At 41.7% G+C, this 14,571-nt stretch overlaps 1 protein-coding gene and 4 long non-coding RNA genes across 5 annotated transcripts; 3 read left to right on the top strand and 2 right to left on the bottom strand.

Annotated features, from left to right (window-relative positions):
- Positions 1–252: 252 nt before the first annotated feature.
- Positions 253–1,022, top strand: LOC121552686. Its single transcript, XR_005997285.1, has 3 exons — positions 253–366; positions 482–661; positions 935–1,022. It is a non-coding gene; the product is annotated as an uncharacterized LOC121552686 (long non-coding RNA).
- A 474-nt stretch (positions 1,023–1,496) lies between these two features.
- Positions 1,497–1,902, top strand: LOC121552914. Its single transcript, XR_005997328.1, has 3 exons — positions 1,497–1,596; positions 1,694–1,723; positions 1,882–1,902. It is a non-coding gene; the product is annotated as an uncharacterized LOC121552914 (long non-coding RNA).
- Positions 1,903–3,103: 1,201 nt separating this feature from the next.
- Positions 3,104–3,981, top strand: LOC121552373. Its single transcript, XR_005997189.1, has 4 exons — positions 3,104–3,140; positions 3,331–3,348; positions 3,467–3,531; positions 3,633–3,981. It is a non-coding gene; the product is annotated as an uncharacterized LOC121552373 (long non-coding RNA).
- A 155-nt stretch (positions 3,982–4,136) lies between these two features.
- LOC123485551 (DEAD-box ATP-dependent RNA helicase 12-like) lies at positions 4,137–5,903 on the bottom strand. The gene is made up of 7 exons (XM_045216519.1): positions 5,846–5,903; positions 5,528–5,590; positions 5,101–5,226; positions 4,732–4,761; positions 4,536–4,619; positions 4,346–4,409; positions 4,137–4,230 (listed from the first exon to the last, which is right to left on the bottom strand). Exons 2-6 carry the CDS (start codon positions 5,531–5,533, stop codon positions 4,374–4,376), a joined length of 282 nt encoding a protein of 93 aa, XP_045072454.1. The 5' UTR covers positions 5,534–5,590; positions 5,846–5,903; the 3' UTR covers positions 4,137–4,230; positions 4,346–4,373.
- A 7,391-nt stretch (positions 5,904–13,294) lies between these two features.
- LOC123485550 lies at positions 13,295–14,038 on the bottom strand. Its single transcript, XR_006659047.1, has 4 exons — positions 13,966–14,038; positions 13,783–13,833; positions 13,512–13,593; positions 13,295–13,409 (listed from the first exon to the last, which is right to left on the bottom strand). It is a non-coding gene; the product is annotated as an uncharacterized LOC123485550 (long non-coding RNA).
- Between the last annotated feature and the right edge of the window lie 533 nt (positions 14,039–14,571).

Below are 14,571 nucleotides of genomic sequence, written 5' to 3'. Positions count from 1 at the left end.
CTCGATTCCCCCCATTTGGCGGACCCCAACAAAGTCCAGACAGACACCCTATGAGAGTAAGAGAAAAAGATCAAAGAGACGTCTAAAAGATCCAAGAGACCTAATCAAAGTCAATCAAGATATAGAGAAAAACAGACCATTCTAGATTTTATGTCTTTGTTTTCTTACTTAATGGTAATATCTGAAGCTCATATTATTTTCCTTTACTTTGTCAAGCCCAATGGTAGAGATCCCTGGATGCAGGATGGTTCCCGCCCTCCATTTGGGGGCCAGCCAATAGGTGGAGGAGGAGAGAACTCTAGACCAATCGGTGGAGGACCTATGTGGCCAGGATGGAATATGGGTGAAACTGGCAGCCCAAGATGGGTATGATGGCCTTCTAATTTGATTAAAAATGTGATATTCCCAAACTACTAATTCATTGTATCTACTAATAGTCATGATATAGTACTTTTTACTTGACGGAATGTATTTTGTGTAGCCCGACCAGGATCAAATGCCCCCTTGGTACCCAAACAGACCCTCTGGAGGCCCAGGAAGTGGGGACACTCAGCGACTAATGGGAGGGCCTAACGGGGAGACCCCCCTATCTGGCGGATTGAACGGGGAGACACCCGAGTCTGGAGGACCCCCCGACTACCCTGATCGGGGTTATAAAAGGGTATGTAGTGTCTGGTTATTTTCTAGTCTATATTTGAATAGAATGTTTTATTGTAATGTATTGCTTTTTAGGATGTTTTTACTTCTCATATGTTGTTTTTGTAATATTTTTATTGCCATGATATACTCAGGTCTCATTTTGGAAAAGTGATTTGTAATCTCAATATGATCTCCTGAATAAATAAAGGATACAAATATAAAAGCTGTCAGGGATCCTCCGTCAATTCAAAATCTATTGACAACATGTATAATATGATGCTCAATCCTGGTCAAGGGAGAGGATGAAGGTCCATGGTGGAACCAGGGAACCATGAGAGGACACAGAGGATCATCATCCCCTGCCGATCTTCCACCTGTGACAGTGAGTGACCGGTGTTGTAATGCCAACCTCCATGCAACCTGCTATGAATACAATCACCGATCCCACTTAAGATGCTTGTCTGATTGTAGACTTAGGTGTTGTTTCTCTCTCTCTCCACAGGGATCTGACTTTGGGTATGCTCCCAATGGACCTGGACCGTACCCTGGCCAGGGCCCCCCTCGTGGGCAAGGGGGCCGATGGGGTAGACCTGCAGGGCCCCCAAGAGGAGGGAGACCCAACATGAGAAACCTTGATGCCAAGGTAAGAAAAAATTATATTTATTTCAGACTATATTGGAAAGTACTAGCCTGGCAGTCCAGTTTGTTAGTGTTTTAGCCAACTTATCCCTCTCTGTCTTTCTTCGTTAAGAGTTGGCTACAGCGCATACATTATGGGACATGGGCTAGGAGACTACAGAACTAATTAGCTTTGATAATGAAGGGTGTTATGTCTCTTTATCTCTCCAGCCTGACAGGAACCCCCTTCGACCCTCAGCTGTTCCATCTGGAGCAGGTGGACGGCCCCCATTTGATGACACCTTCTTTGGAGGAAGACCATTGCAACCTGAGATGGTGGTAGGTTGTTAAAAGATCCTGGTTGTTTCATAACCCGGCATAAAGTTTAACGTAGACAAAATTAACATGTCTGATGTCTATTTTTTTAATGTTTTAGGGCAACAGAGAATTCATCCCCATCTTTCAGGTACAGTACTTTGATCATTAATGTATGAAGAACATCGCTTTGTGAATACAGACATGGATAATGAGATATGTATAATGTATTATTAAATATAATGTTAATAAGTCATTTCTTGAGAAATGAGAAAGAAAATGTGTTTTCATGTTATGATTATTTTACAGGCTGACAATGTGACATTACAGGTAAGATTATGTTTTTACTATCAAAAACAAAATGGATTTACATTAAGACCTATATTGCTGAAACTCATATTGAAACAAAATGCTTTTTTTTCTTTCCCAGAATGCTAGTGGTCTGCCCCTGAAAGAGGTAAATAATGAATTTACCTGAATGATCTAAGATCAAATCAGGCTATTGAAGTGTTATCATGATATCAATGTGTTAATTGTCACAGTATCATACAGTGTATGTCTTCTATATCTGTTCATGTGGTAAACATGTTTTTCCTTGTAGGGTGAGAACATTTTCCTGCTGCCAAAGGTAAGGAATTCACACAAACAATGATCTATTTTAGTATTATGATGGCTGGAGTACTGCATGATGGAATTGTGTTAAAAGAAATACTGTATTTTCTTTACTATCAGGGAGGAAGAGGACCACCCTCACCAAGGGTATGGACTAGCCTGGTCTCACTTTCCATTTTAGCTTAATTATATTACTCTGAAGTATTGTAGGAAAAATAGCAGGAAGTATGCCATTGTGCTGTATATAACAGATAAGAAAACTAAAATCTAAAGTGGCTGTAATATTTTTTCTAGAATGGACGTAAAAGACCTCAAGAATTAGGGGGTATGAAGAGATATTCCTTTTCCAATCAAATTCTAGTAGATTTTGGTTAAGTCTGAATTTCTTGAAAGAACTTGAAAAGCAGTTGATATTTTTTCTGTGTCCCTGGTTTCGATAGTTTGGATACCCATACTCATCTGGTTTTCAGGTAAGTGTCTTATGAACCTTTAAAATATTTGTTATATATTTACAATGCTGAATAAATAGAAAACAAGTTGATTTTAAGATGAGAGAAATAGCTAAAATGATGTCGCTTTTTTTCTCAATTCCAGCCTTACCTGAAGCTCATCTACAACCCCTCAGCTACGGTATGTATACATTTATGATTAACATGAACAAAATATCACAATGTTAACTGAAAATAGTGGTCCTCTGTAGCTCAGCTTGTAAAGCACGGCGCTTGTAACGCCAAGGTAGTGGGTTCGATCCCCGGGACCACCCATACACAAAAATGTATGCACGTATGACTGTAAGTCGCTTTGGCTAAAAGCGTCTGCTAAATGGCATACAAATATATATATTTTATGTGAACTTCTTTCTTAAGAAATATACTTACGTTTACAAATGTTTAAATGTTTATCTGTTATTTTCCCTGCAGACAAAAATCTCATTTGAATATGGGATAACAACACTTGTAAGTATTGGCTGTTTACTAAACATGCTTCTTATTGAGATTGTAATATTCCCTTTCAGCTATAGTGTCATCATGAATAAATATTGTCAAATGTAACAATATTGTTTCTTTCAATCAAATGTCACTCACAATACCATCTAAAACATGTATTAATCACGTTTTCTTATAATCCTTCAACCTTTACCCAAAGCTCCCATCATTCATGAAGGTAAGAAATTAGTAATAACATTGCTATATTCTTCCTAATATGACGAGTTGTATCTGTATTCTTACAATACACTAATCTATTTCCTACTTGAACCATGATATGATTGATCTATCTGCAGGCTGAGGAGACAGAGACTTGGGAGGAGGAAGAAAAATAATATGGCGGATACAAGGTTTATGGAAGGTGAGGTTATCCTGGCTTGTTAAGCACTTTGCCTAGGCGTTTCTTTGCAATGCATCATCTATTTCTTTATCAATTTCTGACTACTTCTTCCCTGTTTACAGGGAGAAGAAGCCGAAAGGCTTGCATCTGTATTGGAATCGTTGATTGGACTGAGATTACATTGTTGACATATTTACATATCTATCTGGAGTACATTCAACTTTAAAGATGAACTTTGGATTTTTAGTTGCTAAATGTTTTCCTAAATACTAATCCATTTCTTAACTCCTGAAACCACACAATCCTTAGTTTCAGCCTAACAATATATGATTTTACTCATGGGTGTGGGGAGGTGTGCCTCTCTCTGTCCAGTGAGGTTATTTCTGGACAATATTTCTGTCCATTTAGGGGACCCCTTTTGGCTCAAGAGCACCCCAGTTGCAAGTTATGTGTAGCCTCTTTAGAACCTCTTTAAATCTATACAGTACATGGCAGGTGTTGGAGGAGGTTACTTGTGTGATATAATTGCTCATTCATTCATTAAAACTTCCAGCATGCAAACTAAGAATTCTTGTTTTTGTGCGCATACAAAGTACAATTGACAACTGTGATTTTGCTTGATAATGGATTTATTTGACAATAGAAAATGTATCATATTGTAACTGAAAACATATCTTTAATTAATATAGGAGTAGGAATATGAGATTGATGTGCCGATCCCTGAAAATTAAACAAAAAAAGAAACACTTAAATGGAAGTACGGTATACTACTGATATGAATACAATGTTTCCTTCCCATCATAGAAACCTGGAAATGGCCCTAATGTTACCCTACCTCAATTTTCTTTTCCCCACATACAATTCTAGGGCTCAAACAGGAAAGCGAAGTTGGGACGACCCTGTAAAAATGTTTTAGCATGATGACATTATAATAAGAATAATAGATGTTTCATATCACATGTTAAAAATCTATATATATTATATTAGTATTTTTATAGTCATAGTATAAGAAGTAGAGGTCATACCTCATCTACGCCAGGGTCAGCTGTGTCTCCACGGTGATCTGGTGGAGGGTTGGCAGCCTCTGTCTGGAATCCTTTAGGCCATGTCTATCAACAACACAAAAATACAGTTGAATATCATACAGCACAGTCTACATCAGAGGACAGATTATTGTTATTCATATATGATTCAGACACAGTAGTAAGAGCTTCCCCTTACCTTTGCTGGTGCCTGAGGTTGGGCAGCCTGCTGTAATTTTGAAAGGGAAAATAATGATTATTAAAATACTCTGTCTGGCCTGTTGAATTTTCGAATTATAAAATGATTGTTAGTTTAAAATTTAACTAAAATCATGAAATGACTACATACTATCGGTTCATTGTCTCTAATTTCCTTTCTGTTGAGATATTTCACTGCACTTTAAACTGCCACATTCAACTTTTCTATTATTGTGGAGCCGTGCTGCTTATGCATAGGTTTCATTGAAATGAATAGGAGCGTCTCACACTCTGCAAAAGTCACGCGTCTAGTGTAGCAGGCCAGTATGAGGGGAAGGGAGAGGACACCTATGTAAGGACCACTCCTCACCTGTAGTGGGAGCTGTGGTTTCTGAGGGGTTTTCTCCAAGTTCTGCTGGTTCTGCCCGTTCACCTGGTTGTTCTGGTTAGGCTGGGGGTTGTTGGGGTAACCGTAAGACATGTAGTAGGGGTAGCCCTAGGGAAGATACACTTGTGAAAGTTAAGAGTCTTAAAGGATCAAAAGTGTGATGATGATATGTTTTGCATCATGTTATGCAAAACGCATCATCATGACACATTTAGCTTTTTAGTGCTCTATCTTGAAAACTTTACTGGCGACATGCACAATTTGTGGGGACCATATCAACAGTGGACTAAAGAAATGAACAAAATACAACAAAAAAATGGGGGGTAAAATGATCCTTTAATCTGAATAAAGAGTGTATATCATCTCTTACAGGAACAAATCACATTGAAAGAGTGAAACTCCACTGTACCTGCATTCTTGGTTGCTGGGGAAATGAAAAGGATGGGTAGTACTGAGGAAACTGGGGAACCCCCTTCAGGAAAATAGAAAATAAATACAACTTCAATAAATACTGGAAAGACTTTGACAATTAGTAGTGGATTACCTTGACACATGGTATTTCATTGAATTGCATTGTATTTGTATAAAAACAGACAAACTGACTCCAGGAAAAAAACAACAATGTGTATTTGTCATTGGTATCCATCAAAAACATTGGTATTTCATTGAATTTGTGTAAAAACATACATAGACCAACTGACTGATCTGAAATGGTACAGTAGCCTACCTGTGCAGGGTTTTGTGGTTGCTGGGAGTTATTTGGGTTATTGGGGTTGTTGGGGTCCTGGGGGCCCCAGGCTGCTCCTGTTGGGCATTGGCGTACAGCACGGGGGGCAGCTGGTTCCCCTGTGTAGGGAACATCATCTGGGGGCCGAAAGGGCCTCCCACCTGGGGGTTAAAGTTCACCATCTGGGGGAGACCCAGTTCAGGCTGCTGCTGGATCACGTACCGGGGCATGAACGGAGACGCCTGAACAAGCAAGATTGGGTAAAAAATCTGTCTCTGACCTAAGATAATATCAAAGCTTTGCTGACCTAAGTTGTTCAAGTGGTGATGAGCAATCGAATTAACAATTCAATTGACATGCCAAAGCTGAAAATAAGTGTAGTTCAAGGTAAAGTGGGAATGGAAGGTGCTCCTGAAATACATTACTGGAGACCATTTTTAACTATTATGCTGTCTGCAAATGCGGCTAATGATATCAATCTTCTTTACCACAGTCTATAGCATTATCATGGCTAATGATTTCTATTTCGATTGAGTTCGATTGGATTGGTTCAGTACCTGCATTTGTGTTTGCCCAAAGCCTACACCTGACAGGGTCAGTCCATTCAATCGCAGGATCTGTAAAGGATGGGTGGGCAGTCAGAAAATTACTCTACATTGCATTGTATTTTACTACACATCAAATTAAAAGGAAAAATCACGAAGTACAAATGCAATGTCAAGAGTTGCAGACAAAAACATATGGGATAATTCAATGTACCTCATTGCTGTTACTTGCGAGGATTCCAATTTGCTGTTGATATATCTTTAAAAAAGCAACAAAAGCAATTTGATATGTTTCATTTTGAAGTGTATAAATGTATAAAGTGTATAAATTACGGAATATTCAAGTAACGTGTGAAACTCACAGGAAGTGAAAGGCTAGCACCAAAAAGGCAGACCAAAACAGTTACAGTCTGCAGCTTCATAATATCCTACAATGAAGACAGAAAAAATATTGTTTATATCTGACATCTCAATACATGTTACCATCTTGAGCATGTTGTATGTGATACATACTTATTTTTAAGTATTTTTGTTGATACAAAAGCAAGTGATAGCCCATGACAGTATTACCTTATCAGAGAATGCAGCTTCAGTCCGTCTTCCTTTTTTCCTGTGTGTTCTTTATATCTCTGTCCAGCCTACTGTGTCTCTCCTACTTTTAAACTATCTCTATCCTTCCATTTGAGCTGTCATGTCCCAGACACACACAGACTATGGTCAATATGACGCACAGGCTCTTGAGATGACATCACTCTCAGACTCAGACAGTTACGGTGCAGGTATATGCAGCTGTATCATTATGGACTGACCATAAGTCAAAATGAATCTCATGGCTGGACATTATCAGGGGTGTCATACTCCAATTCTAATGTTGTTGTCCAATATGTTGACTCTATATGACACAAACTAGTTGGATGAAAGGGGGACAACGGTCAACCCCTCTCCCATTATTTCAAAGGGTATTCTGCCCCTATGTTCACAATATATAGATAATCTCCTGTTATACATCACTTTCCCTATATTGGCCAAAAGACGCTTGAACTCAATACCCATGATGACCATGAGTCTGCGTTATTTGTAAACCTTTCATAGAGACCTGTGATTATAATATGTGTCATTGCAAGAGAGTTTTCTGCAGGTGGTTAAGAGTTTTCAGACAGATGATTAGTCAATGGACTGGTGTGGGGTTGACATTTGTAAATGGAAGTCTTTTGATTGACATTTTCAGTGTTGATTATGTCCTGCAAATAAGGTATTATAGGCAGGTAGCTGTAAGGTTGCTGGTTCAAATCCCTGTGGTTACTGAACTGGCAAACAGGGGGGCTGCTGGTTTTAGATCCTAACGTTAGGATTTTACTTTTTAAAGAGACATTTGCAAAGTCTTATGATATTATATTACATAATTATATTCTAAGAGTGATTGAGGAAGTGTGAGAAGTGCCATCTACAGTAGAAACCTTGCCCTTGTTCTTCATCAGGCCCGGTTCCACGAGGGGTCAAAGGGGGGCTTAGGCCCCTCAGTTGAAACTTGTGCCCCCTCAGTTTTAGTTCTATGTCCCTATATAAAAATATCAAGTTCAAATGATTGAGTGACAGTGTCACGATCGTCAGGTACAGAGGACCGAGGCGCAGCGTGAAAAGTGAACATATTTATTAAATAATGATGATAACACGAACAAAACAACAAACGATAACGTGACGTCCTCGGTCTAACACAAACCACACTGGAACAAGATCCCACAACCACTGTGGGAAAACAGGCTGTCTAAATATGGTTCCCAATCAGAGACAACCAGCAACAGCTGACACTCGTTGCCTCTGATTGAGAACCATTCTGGCCAACATAGAAATACAACAACTAGAAACGAAAAACTAATGAAAACTCACACCCTGGCTCAACATACTAGAGTCCCCAGAGCCAGGGCGTGACAGTACCCCCCCAAAGGCGCGGACTCCGACCGCGCCAACCAAACACCACAGGGGAGGGACCGGGTGGGCACTCCGCCTTGGTGGCGGATCCGGCTCCGGGCATGATCCCCACTCCCTCTCTAACCCCCGTACCCCCTGGTCCGGTCTGGCCCTGCTGACCGGAGCTGGACTGCACACTGGTGGAGCGGATTGCTCTAGCTCCGGCGTGAAGCAGCTGACCCGTGCCGAACCAGGCACCGGTTGAACAGGCACGGGCTGTGCCGGACTGACAACGCACACCACTGGCTTGGTGTGGGGGAGCAGGAACGGGCCGAGCCGGGCTGACCAACGCACCCCTGACTTGGTGCGGGGAGCAGGAGCGGGCCGACCGGCTGACGATGTGCACCATAGGCTTGGTGCGTGAGCAGGAACAGGCCGGGCCGGGCTGGCGACGCAGCACCACAGGCTCGATCGAGGAACAGGAACAGGCCGGACCGTACTGGGGACACACACCACTGGCCCTACGCAGGGATCAGAACGGGCCAGACCGGACTGGTAACACACCCCAGTACCTCCGCCGTGCCTCTACACTTTCCCTCTCCTCTGTGACCAGTGGCCCCTTAACCTGGCGGCCTCCTCTGCAACCCTGCTGGACAGCTCTATAGCGGCCTCCTGCTGCCCCCGTCGTCCACGGCGTGAGCCCCCCTAAAAATTTTCTGGGGGTCTCTCTCCCCATGGGCCAGGCCCAGCAGAGGTTGATGTCCTTTAGTGATACCTCTGGCGCTGGCTCCTGGACACGCTGCTTGGTCCAGTGTTGGTGGGATCTTCTGTCACGATCGTCGGGTACAGAGGACCAAGGCGCAGCGTGAAAAGTGAACATATTTATTAAATAATGATGATAACACGAACAAAACAACAAACGATACCGTGACGCCCTCGGTCTAACACAAACCACACTGGAACAAGATCCCACAACCACTGTGGGGAAAACAGGTTGTCTAAATATGGTTCCCAATCAGAGACAACCAGCAACAGCTGACACTCGTTGCCTCTGATTGAGAAACCATTCTGGCCAACATAGAAATACAACAACTAGAAACGAAAAACAATGAAAACTCACACCCTGGCTCAACATACTAGAGTCCCCAGAGCCAGGGCGTGACAGACAGGTCGTGGCAAAATGTGTATCTCCGCTGTGCTGTGTCAGCACAATGGACAGAGAGCACGTGATGTGTGTGGGGGGGCTATGGAAAGCCCCTGGGGTCGTTAGGTGTGACTCCTTTGGGTTTCCAGCGGGGAAAACGCTTCTCATCTGTGGTAGGCTAAGTGAATAACGTGGTACGCCTCCACCTGTAATATTTTATTTCGATTTATAAGGGCGTGGTCAAGTTTACCGTTGAAGCTGCTTCACTCAACCTTGCCTCAAACCCCACCACTACAGAGTTTAGTTACAGTGGGGGAAAAAAGTATTTAGTCAGCCACCAATTGTGCAAGCCACTTAAAAAGATGAGAGAGGCCTGTAATTTTCATCATAGGTACACGTCAACTATGACAAACAAAATGAGATTTTTTTTCTCCAGAAAATCACATTGTAGGATTTTTAATGAATTTATTTGCAAATTATGGTGGAAAATAAGTATTTGGTCAATAACAAAAGTTTCTCAATACTTTGTTATATACCCTTTGTTGGCAATGACACAGGTCAAATGTTTTCTGTAAGTCTTCACAAGGTTTTCACACACTGTTGCTGGTATTTGGGCCCATTCCTCCATGCAGATCTCCTCTAGAGCAGTGATGTTTTGGGGCTGTCGCTGGGCAACACAGACTTTCAACTCCCCTCCAAAGATTTTTTATGGGGGTTGAGATCTGGAGACTGGCTAGGCCACTCCAGGACCTTGAAATGCTTCTTACGAAGCCACTCCTTCAGTTGCCCGGGCGGTGTGTTTGGGATCATTGTCATGCTGAAAGACCCAGCCACGCTTCATCTTCAATGCCCTTGCTGATGGAAGGGAGGTTTTCACTCAAAATCTCATGATACATGGCCCCATGCATTCTTTCCTTTACACGGATCAGTCGTCCTGGTCCCTTTGCAGAAAAAACAGCCCCAAAGCATGATGTTTCCACCCCATGCTTCACAGTAGGTATGGTGTTCTTTGGATGCAACTCAGCATTCTTTGTCCTCCAAACACGACGAGTTGAGTTTTTACCAAAAGTTTTGTTTTGGTTTCATCTGACCATATGACATTCTCCCAATCCTCTTCTGGATCATCCAAATGCACTCTAGCAAACTTCAGACGGGCCTGGACATGTACTGGCTTAAGCAGGGGGACACGTCTGGCACTGCAGGATTTGAGTCCCTGTCGGCATAGTCCCTGTCGGCGTAGTTACCCTGTTACTGATGGTAGGCTTTGTTACTTTGGTCCCAGCTCTCTGCAGGTCATTCACTAGGTCCCCCCGTGTGGTTCTGGGATTTTTGCTCACCGTTCTTGTGATCATTTTGACCCGACGGGGTGAGATCTTGCGTGGAGCCCCAGATCGAGGGAGATTATCAGTGGTCTTGTATGTCTTCCATTTCCAAATAATTGCTCCACAGTTGATTTCTTCAAACCAAGCTGCTTACCTATTGCAGATTCAGTCTTCCCAGCCTGGTGCAGGTCTACAATTTTGTTTCTGGTGTCCTTTGACAGCTCTTTGGTCTTGGCCATAGTGGAGTTTGGAGTGTGACTGTTTGAGGTTGTGGACAGGTGTCTTTATACTGATAACAAGTTCAAACAGGTGCCATTAATACAGGTAACGAGTGGAGGACAGAGGAGCCTCTTAAAGAAGAAGTTACAGGTCTGTGAGAGCCAGAAATCTTGCTTGTTTGTAGGTGACCATATACTTATTTTCCACCATCATTTGCAAATAAATTCATAAAAAATCCTACAATGTGATTTTCTGGAATTTTTTTCTTCAATTTGTCTGTCATAGTTGACGTGTACCTATGATGAAAATTACAGGCCTCTCTCATCTTTTTAAGTGGGAGAACTTGCACAATTGGTGGCTGACTAAATACTTTTTTCCCCCACTGTAGCTGCTTAGCTAGCTGTAAAAAGTGTTATTGTTATTAATCTTAGCCTATTTAGCTAGCTCGAACCAGCTAATATGCCACTGCCACGATGGATATCAGTAATTGGCTTTGCCAAAGTACCCAAACAAAGCCAAAAGGAGAAGGAGAGTGATGAGCAGCAGCAGCTGCAGCATCAAACCACCGAGGCCACCGCCAAGCCCAGCAGCGATGATGCTGCCGAGCTCCAGCTGGCTTCGCGTGCAGAGCCTACCCACCCTTCCACAAGCACTGCCAGGATATTGGCAGGATACAGCCCCCTCCACCTCCGACTGTTCCTGGCGATCTTGGAACAGAGGAGCCAGCCCAGGTTAATCTAGAATACTACCCTAGTCGCAGGTTTTCTGTCCAAAAACATTCATTTAATAGCATCTGGTTCATAGGAAGAGTGGCTGGAATACTGGGTTACTGCAGAATTCAATATAATTCCAATGCAAGAACCCAAAGGATGCCCCTGGGTATAGTTACATATCGGTATGTTTGATCATAGAAATAGATACATTCTATTATGGTTTTCTTGGTTTTTGTGGTTGTAAATGGAACTGTGTGTATTGGAAATGTGTTTATGGTAGGCTGGCATTGCCTAATTGACTACGTGGGTTGAATTTGATTCACATAAGTGTATTGTGCTATATCACAACGTGTTGCTGTACTCATGAGCGCCATTGTTTTCTATGTTAGACGCGGGCCTATAGCCCTTTTTGTTAGGCAAGACAGCTGTGCATGGCTGCATCTCACTGTAGTAGGCTGTAGTCTATATTTGGATCTCCATTAGCCTTTTGTTTACTGTGTTAGTTTACTGTTAATGTAACTAGCATAAATATAGATTTTGTCATGCCTTTATCGATCTGATATTTTGTTTACTAGGCCTACTTAGTACCGCTATTTTGTGCTGTTCGCATTCATTCATTCGCATTCGCAGTTGTGTCGGTATTCTAAGCCAAACTGCTATTAAGTATTTTTGTTTGCATGCATGAATAACTAGGCTACTACGTTCAGCATTTAGTTTGCATTATTTTGTTAAGACAACTGTGTGTATGGCTGCATTCACATAGGTTGTTTGTAATAGGTGAATTACCCTTTCTATCTTGTAGCCTATATTCATTACCAATTGTGCTGATACAGTGCAGCTGATACAGTGTCACTTCAAAAGCACTCAATCAATGGTCTCGGAGTCTTGGCATTTGAACTTTATGTTTATTGTGGTATAGCGTGATATAAGCAGAATTCAATATAATTCCAATGCAAGAATCCCCCAAAATTGTGCCTCCTCACCGATTTCAACTGCCCCCTTAGTCACTTTTTTCATGGCGCCGGGTCTGTTCTTCATAGAGCCCTGCAGTCACTTGTAGCCTGTCTATGTGCTTCTTCACCAACCGTGTCTTGACTTTCTTAAGTCCTCACCAATTCTAAAGGGCTGGTTTCCTGGACAGAAATTCAAGCTAGTCCTGGACTAAAATGCATGCTCATTGAAAGTGCTTCTTATGGACTAAGCTTAATCTGAGTCCGTTAAACTGGGCCATAATATTTTTGTTACTCAAATTAATTTCATTCTGCCAATAGATGGCAATATAAGCCAAAGTTAAATTCTAGAAATCGGGGCAACATGCCATACATTTGCATGATACACATAGAAGGCACAAAAATCAACCCACTTCATGGAGTGGAAAGCCATTTCAAACCAACCAAACAAACAACTTTTATGAAGGCTAATAGTCATGTTTATTGAAATTTCAAGAAGAAACATACAAGAAATGTCAAATAAGATCTACATGTATTCAATGTTATCGTTTAAATTTTAGGCATTTAGCAGACACTCTTATCCAGAGCAATTAGGGTTAAGTACCTTGCTCAAAGGCACATCAACAGATTTTTCACCTAGATGGCTCAGGGATTTGAATCAGCAACCTTTCGGTTATACCGCTAGGGTATCTGATATGATTAACTTATAGTGTTGTGGACGATTTTGTGAAATTCCCCTGCGTCCATCTTCTACAGTAGACACCTGTAAATAAATGACCCAAGATACATCTTGCTTTTTTTTTTCAATAATGGGACATTGTACAGTACCACATATGTAAGTAGACTGTTTGATTTTGATGTATACCTTGTTCCTCTCCAATTTGTCCACTCTAAACTTGAATATTGTCTTAACAAGTAGTTGGGGATGGAGTTGTCTCAGTCGAAATCTGAATGAGAAAGGATAGCCAACATGTATAAATACAAATCATTAAAACCCTTCTGATAACAATTTATTTGAAGGGTACCACCTTCATAAATTCATAACACATTCATAACCCATACATAACACCTTCATAATCAGTACTTAAGCATTTCAACTACTGCATGTATCAGATTAAATGTGCATCATTTTGTACCTGAATATCCAAATCAGGTTTCATGGTGTGAGCCCTCCTCATCAGAAAGCGCTAAAAGGTGAAAATCATATGAACATATGCACATTAGCTAGATTCCTTTCCTACCACAGAGTTAATTACAGATTGAGATACACTATTGACCATGAGGCACATGTACTGTACGGTCGTTGACCATTACTGTACCTTGAATCTTCTCACGGCCTCTGTTTGTGGAGGACCCTGCTGCGGCTGCTGCTGTTGCATCATGGGAATCCCACCTGCACCTTCGGACTCCCTAACCAGAAGGAAGAGTTATTAGTATATATTTATTATAAATTGTAATGATGGAATGCTCAAAATAAAAAAAATGTATTCATGATTTGTGAGTGCCTATATTTTCCTGTAGTCCCGTGTTGCTCAGTTCGTAGAGCATGGCACTTGCAATGCCAGGGTTGTGGGTTCGACTCCCACGGGGGGACCAGTATGAAAATGTATGCACTCACTAACTGTAAGTCGCTCTGGATAAGAGCGCTGCTAAATGACTGAAATGTAAATGTATGTAATACACTCTCTCCCTCTGGTGATAATGCGCATTCATGTCAGATCCTTGGGATCTACGAGTTAAATTTAACATACCTTATTTGCCTAGAGCTTCCTATTGGTTAATTCTGATACCTCCCATGTAGGAGACTCGCATTCTGACTCTTCCGCCTAGGTTAGCAAGTCGGAAATTTCAGCGTTCCGATTTCCGACATCAAGTGAACGCAACATAAGTTTGAGTACATAGAGTTGACAATACCATGACTTGCT

Source organism: Coregonus clupeaformis, chromosome 5 (genome assembly GCF_020615455.1).
Source record: "Coregonus clupeaformis isolate EN_2021a chromosome 5, ASM2061545v1, whole genome shotgun sequence".
NCBI classification, from domain to species: Eukaryota; Metazoa; Chordata; class Actinopteri; order Salmoniformes; family Salmonidae; genus Coregonus; species Coregonus clupeaformis.
Note: the sequence above shows the minus strand (reverse complement) of the source record. Positions and strands in the feature narration are given on the sequence as shown.